The sequence below is a fragment of the Electrophorus electricus genome, chromosome 3 (assembly GCF_041902795.1).
Source record: "Electrophorus electricus isolate QZ-2024a chromosome 3, ASM4190279v1, whole genome shotgun sequence".
Taxonomy (NCBI): domain Eukaryota; kingdom Metazoa; phylum Chordata; class Actinopteri; order Gymnotiformes; family Gymnotidae; genus Electrophorus; species Electrophorus electricus.
The window spans coordinates 30,070,405-30,082,113 of NC_137499.1; the positions used below are offsets into that span (position 1 = coordinate 30,070,405).

General features: G+C 41.4%; 1 protein-coding gene across 2 annotated transcripts; it reads left to right on the top strand.

The window, feature by feature from the left end:
* The first annotated feature begins 51 nt into the window (after nucleotides 1–51).
* On the top strand, nucleotides 52–11,363 carry cfap70 (cilia and flagella associated protein 70). Of its 2 annotated transcripts, none has more exons than XM_027009144.3 (26): nucleotides 52–208; nucleotides 381–570; nucleotides 1,101–1,199; nucleotides 1,439–1,524; nucleotides 1,661–1,834; nucleotides 2,145–2,327; nucleotides 2,426–2,520; nucleotides 2,987–3,095; nucleotides 3,358–3,495; nucleotides 3,768–3,926; nucleotides 5,118–5,192; nucleotides 5,290–5,381; nucleotides 5,487–5,547; nucleotides 5,769–5,963; nucleotides 6,503–6,634; nucleotides 7,108–7,233; nucleotides 7,314–7,447; nucleotides 7,624–7,739; nucleotides 7,851–8,051; nucleotides 8,300–8,487; nucleotides 8,759–8,911; nucleotides 9,444–9,605; nucleotides 9,700–9,789; nucleotides 10,346–10,447; nucleotides 10,538–10,585; nucleotides 10,751–11,363. In XM_027009144.3, exons 1-26 carry the CDS (start codon nucleotides 143–145, stop codon nucleotides 10,832–10,834), a joined length of 3,258 nt encoding a protein of 1,085 aa, XP_026864945.2. In that variant the 5' UTR covers nucleotides 52–142; the 3' UTR covers nucleotides 10,835–11,363. The 2 variants fall into 2 exon arrangements, with proteins under 2 accessions (XP_026864945.2, XP_081567130.1); XM_081711004.1 differs by having other exon boundaries at nucleotides 1,484–1,524.
* Nucleotides 11,364–11,709: the final 346 nt, after the last annotated feature.

Consider the following 11,709-nt stretch of genomic DNA (forward strand, 5'->3'; position numbering starts at 1 on the left):
AAGCACCTCGCGAGACAAAGTATGGTTACTATGGGAACATGTATACGCTTTTCAACGAGGGTGACAGAAAAGAACACATTTTGATTTTTCTTCTTTGTTAAACTGTTTTTATACTGCTTTGGTTCAACTACTTTTTTTCAGCATGGACCCTTATCAAGGAGCAGTTGGCGTTCCAGTACATGTAACTGTGTTACGAGGAAATAATTTGGTATGAAACCTTAATGTTTATATGCAACATTAGCATCTAGCTTGACGCTTCTTTCAACTAATCATTCAACTTGTTTGCTAACCTAACGCTAGCTAGATGGCAAGAAATCTTTCCGTTATAATAATTGGATTATAACGATATAATCTATTTTTATAACGTTACATTACTGCAGTTCCAGAGAGGCAATAAAAACGAGCCTTTTCTCAACTTTGTCCGCGCTGAATTTAATGGGACACAACTGGGAGACTCACAAAAGTGTGATGCGGCTGTGGATGAGAGCGTGAATTACAACTTCTTCTGCAGCTTTGAATGTTCGGAATCAGCCCATACTCTGGATGACCTGGCACAAAAACCTGTCATATGTGAGTTACTAAGTCATTCTGGTTTTTTTCAATAAATTCCGTGGTCTCCAACAATCAAATAGTCTGTAAGTAAATCTTTCATCCATCCATTTGTTCCTTCACTCTTTACTTTAGCCAACAGTCTAATTAATGCTGTATAACATATGTAATATTGCCCTCAGCAATAGAATGTTGCAAAAGACGGTTATAACAGCCTTAGTTATTTGAACAATCTGAGAGTTGAGTTTGCAGAAATGTGCAACATGTTCTGTGTATGCATGCTTACCGTTTTTGTTGATCTTGATTTCTTTGATGTTCTTGAGCATCCTTCCAAACCTTAGCAACGTCCAAGGTGCAAACGTTTCACTGAAATTGTGCAGCTGTATCTTTGAATTGATTAGGTATAAAATAAAAAATGAAAAAAAAGTATGAAATAATATCATCACAGTGTTTTGTTTATACATGCAGATCTAATCTTAATTTTCCCTATTTGAAAAGTGTGACCTGAGGACAGAGCTAACAGAAACATATTTGTCTTTGGGACTCACCAGTAACGGTAATTGAAATCTTACCAAAGGAGAAGAAGCAAAAGGAGGAGAAAACTTGTGTTTTGGGCCAGGCTGTTGTAGACCTGCTCCCTCTGTTGCATGGTAAGACCTTAGCATTTACTCACTACAGTCATGTAAGTATAATAAATGTACTTTTTTAAAAGACACTGACTTTGTAAAGTTTCAAACTCATTTGCATAGATTATCCTAAATTGTAAAATCATGCTCAATGGTAGTCACCAGTTCTTATTCAGAGTTTATCTCTGCTTGGGCTGAATGATTTTAGTACTGCTTTGTTAGACTGCCGATTTAGAAGAGATTGTGGTGTATATGAACTTTAGGGAAGTGCAGCTTCTCTTCTACTGTGGTACTTCATCCTTTGCCAGGATTACCTACTGAGATTGACTCATTGGACAGAGGAATTAAGGTAATATAATCCTGGATTGATGCTGATTTCATTAAAGGAATATTAAAGGTAGAAAAACATTCCCAGATTCCTGATCTAGTTCTCACTCTACCAAATTTTAATTAATATTGGATCCACTGGCATGCTCATTCCACAGCCAACACTGGAAGTCATGGTCAGTGTTCAAGAGCCTTTGCTTTCAGATGCCCAGCTTTCAGAGTCCAATCTGTTAACAGTCACTGTGGAGACAGCCTTCTCTGTGCCTGAGGTCTGGAGCCCTGGTCCTCCTTCCAGTTATGTAGCTGCTATGCAAGTCCCCCTCATGGCAGAGGTAGGAAAGAAACAGCTAGTATCATAGGAACACCCCATATCATGTTATGGCCCATGTTTACACTAATGAATAAATAAATGGCAGAGTTTCAGGAATTTCAATGCTCTTTCATATTCTAACCTCTAGAAACTCATCAATGTAGTGCAATATTTTCTTTCTTTTTAAAAGGGTACCATTTTGGATGTTTTTAGGTTTGCATGAAAAACCTTTAATTAGCCAACTCTTCTTCTATGTCTATTTAAGTCACTAAATGGTTTCATAGTTTTGCAGTTATGTCAGGATTATCCCAAAACATAATTTTCTCTTTCAGAGAGAACAGATATTGTTGTTCTCCGATGGTGTATTAAAAATGAGTGGCGAAAGAGAGCCAGTACCTCGACCCAAAAAGTGGCCCCTTGGCCCACTCCTGGCCCCAGATGCCCAATTCATCCCTGGGGTGTACATTGAAAGTGAACCCTCTGATTTGGAGGATGGAGACCTGAACAGTGAAGAGGTATGCTGAACCATTTAGAGTGACCTAGGAAAAAAAGACTTTCTATTGTACAATATGGCAGTGCTTGCAGGCTGGTTGATAACCTGTGTGTGTGGCAGGACAGGGAGTTTCGAGCTGAAGCTGAGTGTAACAGGAAAAGAGTGAGCTGGGACACAGAGCACCGTTGCTTTATGGATGCCGAAGGAGCTGCATGGTGATGATTGTCCTTTATATTAGAGACCACGGCTCTCCACTTAACTCCCATAAGGGATCCTTCAATTTGCACCTTGCTCTACATTTACCTGATACTTTTATCCAAAGCAACTTACAATTATGACTGAATACAACTTGAGCAATTGAGAGTTAAGGGCCTTGCTCAGGGAGCCAACAGTAGCAATTTGGCAGTGGTGGAGCTTGAACCACCCACCATCTGATTACAAGTCAAGTACCTTAACCACCGAGCTACCACTGCTCTAGTAGGTAGAGGCTCCTAAAGTCCTTGATAAAGAGGATGAGGTGAATTAGATTAAGGTTGGACCTTAACCTCTGAGATTAGCACTTCAGGAACAGGGCTTGGGGTACTTGCTAAAGAGCCCAACAGATATGTCAAGAGAATCTACTACTTCTTGCATTTTAAAGTTTTCCCTCTAATGACAGCACTCTCCGATCCCGTCTCCCAGTCTGACCCGCAGGATCATCGAGTGCAGATGGTGGCCAGTGGAGATCATGAGGGCTCCTCAGGCCGGAGGTGCCAAACTAGGTGCAGGCAAAGCAGGCAAAGACAAACCCGTAAGAAAAGCAACCAGTCTGTCAAACATGGAAGAACTATGCAGCAGTCTCTTAATATGCTGTGTCCATTTACTGTTATCATCATACAGACTGACAGAGCACAGAGACATGAGGCTTGAAGCATTCAGCAGCCTTCTCCAAATAAAAGTGCTAGTCTAGAATAATTTTGTGCTCTGCTTTTTTAGTGAACAGTGTTGCATAGATAAGTGGTTGCTACAGCTCTAATAGGATTAAAAGCTCATTATGATTTTGATGTACACAGCAAGCGGAGGATGAGATTCAGATTCCCTTTCATGGAGTGGCCTATGTGGACTTGGCACCACTGTTGTACCCTGGCGTAAAACATATCCACGGGGCATACTACCTCCACCCATTCTATGACTCAGACCTCTTCATGAAGGTGAGAAAAGAGCAATTTTTCTCTGCCATCCCATTATATGTACTTGTCTCATTACTATCTACATGTGGAGACTACATGTGAATTGCTCATCAGATCTGTTTGATGCTTAAAAACACATCTGCTAATGAAAACTCATTTTTCCTGCTGTTTATTGCCTCACTCCTTGGCAAGCTTATGTATCATTTATACTCTGCCCCCTTGGCATTGTGTCTAAGGGATGTTATTCTTGCTTTGGCTCACATTGTTTATGGTAAATCCCAAAACTGCCGAAGACCAAGAGGACCAAGAGTGTTCTGCGTGAGAGCATAAGGGCTCCAGCGGCCCAGGGCCGGCCCCGCCCCCCCTCCTCCATGAGCTCCTGCAAGGCTACACCCAGTAAAGTCATCGACACCCAGAGAGGAGGCAAGGACAACAGAGAAGCTCCCAAGAAGGTACCATTTTACAGGACATCCATTAGCATATGCTATTGTGGTTGTATACAAATTCCCAGTTCACTAGAAAGGGCCTTGTTGTATGGTCTTTGTAGACTTCAAAATGTGTCATCCAGTTTGTCATCAGTGTGTAATCCAGTGTGTCATCAGTCATTACAGAACTGACTATTCAGTTATCATAGCAATCTAACAAAGATTATGTGCACAGTTATGAGCCCTCAAAGTGCTCCAAGAGCCCAACTTCAAGAATTTATCTTAACAGTCCTGCAGGCAGGGTTCATAAACAGTAGTCCAGCATATATTACCATGAAGGTCATCGGAATTTGTTGCCCATGAATATGTACCTAGTTGTATATTTTTTTCACTTTGTATCCAGTTGTAGTGAAAGTTGGAGTGGAATGACTATATCAGTGCTGCTGTAAGTGGCTTTGAAAAGCATGTGATAAGCAAAATCATATCATGCTGGATAAATAGAAAAACGATTTAATGCATCCCTTCATTAAGCTGACTGGAGATGCAGATGCCCAATTACAGCCTCCCATGTGACACTGGGTTTAGTGTCTGCTGTCCCCCTATTATTGGATTCGGACATGCAGCAGGAGCTAGCTTCCCAAAGCAGTTAGCTTTACAAGCGGCAGATTGGTGGCCTCATTGCAGAGGGGTGAATCATCATCATATTAGCTAAGCAGCACTACCTCCCCTATCGCCCCACCAGCACTACCACACACACACACACACACACACACACAGAGTGGCAGAAGGAGCACAGAGCCACTCCACCAACAGAACATCTGACGCTGCAGCTGCCTGCCAGACAAACACACACACACACACACACACACACACACACTCTCACTCTCTCTCTCTCTCTCTCTCTCTCTCTCTCTCTCTCTCTCTCTCTCTCTCTCTCACCCACGCCTCGTCATACATTCACGGACACACACTCACTCTCACACACACATGCAGACTCTATCTAACATACACACACTTGCTCGCCCACTCTCTCTCCCTCTCTCTCTTTCATGATGTTATGCTATAATTCATTAACAAGCCTTATGAGCAGGCAAATATTTTTGCTTAGGCACCGTGCATAACATTCATGACATTGGTGTCTGGTGAACGCAGTCTTCTGGAGAGCAGACAATATGGTAAATTAACATAGAAGAGGCAACTGATATTCTTTCTTTATAGACAGGTACCCAGGGAAAACCAGCCCAGGCTGAGAGTCTGATAGATGTTGAACTGCAAATGAATGCGGAAGGACAGGTCAGTTAATTTAAGACAAATCCAAAATCTGGAATTCTCTTTGTCCATTACACTGAGCCTCATTTAAACTTATTGGGAAACTGCATCATTATGCTAGATGTATGCAGATTCAAGATCATACATCATTATTGAAATTACCTTGGAGAAACCGTTGATTCCAAAGAGGCCACCAGAGGAGCTGGCAAAACGGTAAAATGGAATCTTATAAACGTTCTCATTCAAATTTATGATATTTCATTATTTTCATCAGTTTATGAATGTACATTTACATTTTAATGAATGTTTATGCTACAGAGTGATGGAATTGATTCCCACCAGGCCTTCACTACCCCGATGCCCAGTCGGAGCAGAAAGAGTAGGAGTAACACACACTCACACATGCACACACACCCATACAAACACTATATATATATATATGTGTGTGTGTGTGTGTGTGTGTGTGTGTGTGTGTGTGTGTGTGTGTGTGTGTGTGTGTGTATATATATAAAATCTATTTTGATTTCACATTGTGGTAAATTGGTCCCCCCTGGTGACCAGAGACAGAGCAGTTTGTAAGCAGTGTTGAAACTCTTGCAGGCAGTGCAAGAGTACAAGGCCCAGATAGCAAGTGTGGCGGCACAGGTATTGGAGGAGTACCAGCAGATGTTTGGAGCTGCGTTTGTCGCCGGAGCTGAACCTCTGGATCCCACCACCCAAGAGCAGCGAAAGAGCCAGCTGTTTGGAGAGCTTAACTGCTCAGGGAAGTATTTTGCCTTTAAGGAGCAGATGAAGGTGAGCTGGTGGGGCCTAATGACTACACAAAGAAAATAAGCAATTATTGATAATGAGGATAAGACTATGGTTTGCTATGTAACCAAAATCAGAATATGAACGACTTCTTTAATTGGTACCTGTTATGTAAAGCAGTTTGCTTTGCTATGATTGAAATTGCTCAGCAGAGTATAATGTTGGCAGCACATGAGTGCAAAGATATTTCAGCTATGGGATAAATACACATAAAGATAAAGACACAGGGCAAGAAGACAACAACACAATTTACAGCATATACATAAGTAACACTTGGGATAACTATACATGGTGCAAGAGTAAAAAAACAGATATCAGTCACCCACCCCCCAAAAAATAAAAAATTTAAATTGTAAAACAATCAATAATATTTTTTAGGGAATTTTTAGGGAAATATTGCTCTAGTGAACTTGAGTTTGATTTTATTTGGTTGCTTTACCCAACTTCTAACACAAAGGAATAGACGAATTACATATGAGTAGAGTGACAAGGTTTCCTGCTGTGTGTGGCACTGGCATGCTCAGTATTCGGTGGTGCGGATCGTGCGTGAGAAGATGCTGAGGACCGAGGCGTTCACCGAGCCAGAGCAGCTGCAGGCATTTCTCAGTCAACTCTACATTTTCCTGGTGGATGAGATGCATGTGGCACTCAACAAGGTTCTGACCAGGCAACAGAGCAGTCTGCTTGCTTCTGCCTGCTTCAGTGTTCACCCTCTGCTGTACACTACCGCTTCAGTGTTCACCCTCTGCTGTACACTACCGCTTCAGTGTTCACCCTCTGCTGTACACTACCGCTTCAGTGTTCACACTCTGCTGTACACTAACGCTTCAGTGTTCACCCTCTGCTGTACACTACCGCTTCAGTGTTCACCCTCTGCTGTACACTACTGCTTCAGTGTTCACCTGCTGCTGTACACTACCGCTTCAGTGTTCACCCTCTGCTGTAAAGAAGTCCTTTCTTTCTCTCATAAAGACACTTCACCCAAAGATGCTACTGCTAACAAAACTTTAGACAAATGTGACATAGTGGCACTCTAACTGCTGCTCAGTGTCAGCCATGCTTGTCCTTTTTGAAGAGTGTATAGCTTTCATCTGATGAGGGTCAGCCCTTCACTCTGACTCTTTTTCAGACCCTGACAGCAGATGTCCAGGAGGTCCAAGCTCAGCCACTGCTAGACTGTGCTCAACTCATACATTTTGCCAGGGAGGCAGAGCTAAACGGGGATTACAAGCTAGCCGCACACTATTACAAGGAGGTACATCTCCCCCTTCTTGCTTCTTAATGTTTTCATGTGATGAACCATTGGGTTATGCAGCTCTGTCTCACTCTCTGCAGCGGCTAGCACGAGATCGGAGCAATCCATCCCACTGGTTTGATTATGGTGTGTTCTACATGCTCACAACCGACTACTCAAAGGCCGAGGAGTGTTTTCGTACGGCTGTGTCCATTGACCAATCACACGTATCCAGGTAGGTGCTAGCCATAACATCCTATATAAAAACTCCTCCTCATGCACATAGATTACATGTAGCCCTGAACTATATAGGACTTTCAGTAGATTTAGTGGACATTCACATTAGGAAGTTGATCTGTACCTGGAAAGACATTCAAATCGGCACTTATTTTTGTCGCGCTGTCTTTGCAGTTTGCTAATGTGTGGGATTCTGTCAGAAATGAACGAGCAGTATGAGGAGGCTGGGACCTTTCTCGAGGGTGCCACGTGTATCGACCCCAGCAGCGTAATTGCCTGGACTTTGTTTGGTAAAATCAGGATGAGAGAAATTCCACTTTCAAATGAAATTCTTTGATTTGTCTCTTAAAATAAGGAGTGACAAATCATTAAACACCTTAGTGTCTTTTGCTTGTGTGTAGGGTTGTTCTACCTGGCCCAGGAGAACTTCATCCAAGCAGAAATGGCCTTTCAGGAAGCCACCAAGCAGCTGCGAGCTCCCCTGCAGAAAAGCCCTGTGTGTGGACCAGATCCAACGGGCAATACTTCCTCACCCGCACAGGATGAAGAGAAGGAGGAAGTGGGCACTACAGAGTCTCCAACTGACCAGGAACACAAACCAGGTGAACTGTTGTTTGCTCCCCTGCTCAGATGTACTTAAGCTTTGTATTTGTACAGCCTACTTTATTCAGAGGACTCTTAAGTAATTGGAATTTGGCTATAAATGAAACAATGACTGAGGTTACCGTTTCATTAAAAATCCTGCGCTCTGGAGTACAAGCCAAACAAAAAAATGTGTCATCATCCAGTCATATATCTAACTGAATGTCGCCGATGTCTAACAGTTTAGCTAACAGTGTTGCTGATGCAGCAGTGGAAGTGCTTGGTGAAACAGAAGAGGCCAGGATCCAGACTAGTCACGTGATTCAACCAGAAGAGGGTGACAAAGTAAATGCAGATGATAAAGCTACTGTGCTACAACATAATACCACCACCAGACTCAACACCACCATCTATATGGTGACAGTGAAGTTTTTACTGAGGAATTATGCATTACAGGTAAGCACCCAAGTTACACAACACACTGTTCCACATTATTATAATTATTTTGCTATTGCATGTGCTGCCTGATCACACTTGTTGATCGAGTAAAGCTCGGAAAATTCCACATTTATGTATGGGAGTTCATTCAATCTTTAGTACTGCTCTGTAAATTGTGCCCTACAGAATCACAACTCTTTCTCCTACTGTGTTTATTAATAATGGTATAATTTACCCTTTGTATACTGTATGCTGATACCAATATACTGACTTTGTGTATGTGCTCAAGATGGCCCAGAGGGCTTTGGCTCAAGAGCTGCTGTGTCCAGATGGGGGGCCAAGCAGCTCATATCATTTGGCCCTTGCCCATGTGCAGCTGCTCCGAGGAGAGTACAGCAATGCTGGGGCTAGTCTGCAGGAGGCCCTGAGTGACAACATCCAGGTATACACTCTGTCTTCCATGTATAAAGTCAGTAAGCTTGCAGTAAGACCACTTTTGTCCAGTTAGAAGGACAAGGAACTATTGAGTAAAAAATGGTAAAGAAATTTGTGACTTACAGTATGCATACAGTATTTCAGTGGTATAACAAAGGCCAGATCTGCTCACTAGCACCACCTGCTTCTTTAAAGGTAATCAGTCAGCTTTTAAATACGGCACTGCTATACTTTTGCTATACTTTTAGCTTGTAGGTTTAGAAATTTGGCAGAAATTCCATGTATTTTTTGGAACGCTCAAGTTCTTTTTAAATTTCTTTGTTTAGCTGTGCAGAAAGTTGACCACTTTATCACACCATGGAGCAGCACCATACAAATGACTATATTACCTTTGAAAACAGAAAACCTAACTAATAGGCAATGCATTCCATTTTATTTTTGTATTGCTGAAGTAAACTTTAAAGCTTGGGTTAAGATCAGTGCTTTTTCTTCTTTAAGAAAGTAGACAATTTTGTACATTTTGTTTGGGTTGCACCTAGAATCCAGACATATGGGCCCTGTATGGTCACTGGTACTACTTGGTGAAGGACTATCATCAAGCTCAAAAGTGCTATGAGAGAACACTGGACTTTGTGACAGATGCTTCCGATACACATCATATCTACATCCGACTGGGCTCCATCTACTTACAGAGTGGAGAGGTGAGATGATGGCCCTGTTTACACCACATGTCCTATAACATAACCCAACTGAAAGCTTTTGTTATATATTTGATCTGATTAACATCCTTCATAGTATGAAAAAGCCAAGCCCATATACCTCCGTGCCTGTGGAAGCTCTCCGTCCTGTTTCACTTGGCTAGGGCTGGGCAGCGCCTGCTACAGGGTAGGTTCTTAATTACTTCCTCATCCACAAAAGAATGGACAGTGATGTCACAAACGTGGGTACTATCATCTGTAGCGCATCGGTAGGCAGCTATGAGCACCTCTGAACCTTTTAAGTCACAAAGTGACTCTGGGTGACTGTGTCTAGTACAGCTGCTCCTGAGACTGTCCACTGTCCAAGACAAGGTCTCATTATTCAGGTATGTGAGGTGATTGAACACAGAAGTAAAACTGAACTCCACAGATAGAAATGTGATACAAATAAATCAGTCTGCTGTTTTGTCAGTTTTGGCCCAGCCAGTGTGCCAGATTGACAAAGGAAATCTGTGGCTATAAATTCTAGCACTCCGTTTGAATTTCTGTTGATAGTGATATGGCTATCTGAATTACATCTTGTTGCTTTGGCTCACTGCACTGGGCCCATAGTTAAGTGTGTGTGTGTGTGTGTGTGTGTGTGTGTGTGTGTGTGTGTGTGCGTGTGTGTGTGTGTGCGTGTGTGTGTGTGTGCGTGTGCGTGTGTGTGCGTGTGCGTGTGCGTGCTTCTGCTGTGGAATTAGCTTGGGGAGCTGGCAGAGGCAGAGGATGCCCTGACTGAAGCCAACATTCTTGATAATGGGAACCCAGAGGTCTGGGGCTACCTGTCATTGGTTTGTTTAAAGGTAAGCAACAGAGGAAGGACTGTCAGTAATTAAATATAGATATTATATAATAAATTGTTTACTTAACATATGTTTACATTTCCTTTTCAGACTGGAAGGAAAGTGGAGGCTGAGCAGTCATACAAGTATGCTTTAAAGGTTGGTCTATCCTCTTTGAATGTCTATATGTTATATATTTGAATGTGATTACTTGTTAAAAGGAAACCTAAAACCATTATGTAACAAATGCATACAGAAAGGCTTAGCTGTATAAATAAACAATAAACAACTTATGGACATTTTTTTTTTTTCTGTACTTCACAGTTCAATTTACCAGAAGAGCCACTTCTACAAGAGATCAAAGAGCTGCAGGCTCATGTTGGATTTGGAAACCCTTGTTTTCGATAACACTTATCCAAACAACTGTTTGCTCTTTTTGGAGTAGTACATCTATTTTTTCCCTAGCAGGTACATTGGTAGATAATAAATTTGATGTAACTTCATGTGTTAACATTAATTTGTCATTTTTTTGCATAGTAGTAATTAATATTTTACTTATTTATAGTACAATGTTGTACAGTACAATTGAGTATATATAGTTAATAAAATGTTTACTATAGTACAAGAACACACACACACAGTAGTGACCTTCCATTGACATGATTACTTTAGCTAATGCTACACCTCAATTTTGCTTTTAGATTTTCAAATGAAAATACCAATTTTTAAAGGTTTCCACAAGGTAACAAATCTGATATTCTTATCCTTGTGGGGACATTTAGTACCCATGGAGATATATAAACACAAACATTTGGTATAATATTTCATTAGCAGTTCATGAGGGGCCATGTAGGGTGAAATCAGTGAAACACTTGTTCACACGCACACTACTTGCACATACCTAGGAAACACTTGCGCATACATATGAAACATTTTCATATAAATAGCCTACTACTTACATTTGCGTATGTTAACTTGCACTTGCATATAAATGTACATTCATTCACTGGTGTGTAAACAGAGTTTCACTATGCTTATGTGTAAAACAATTTTCAGTGCGCCCATAAGTCATTTTATTGTAAAAGGAAGGCAGATATTTAACATTTGTACAGCACGCTCGTGAAAATAAGGTGTAGAGCTGTATATGCTTATGGTATAAGAACTGTGAGTTATGAAAACTTTAAAACTAATTTAAGAGTGCGGGTTATTGATCGGACATAGCTACCAATAGAAACGATAGGATTATGTGCTACGTTATCTTAGTAAATATTTAGAACGAATGT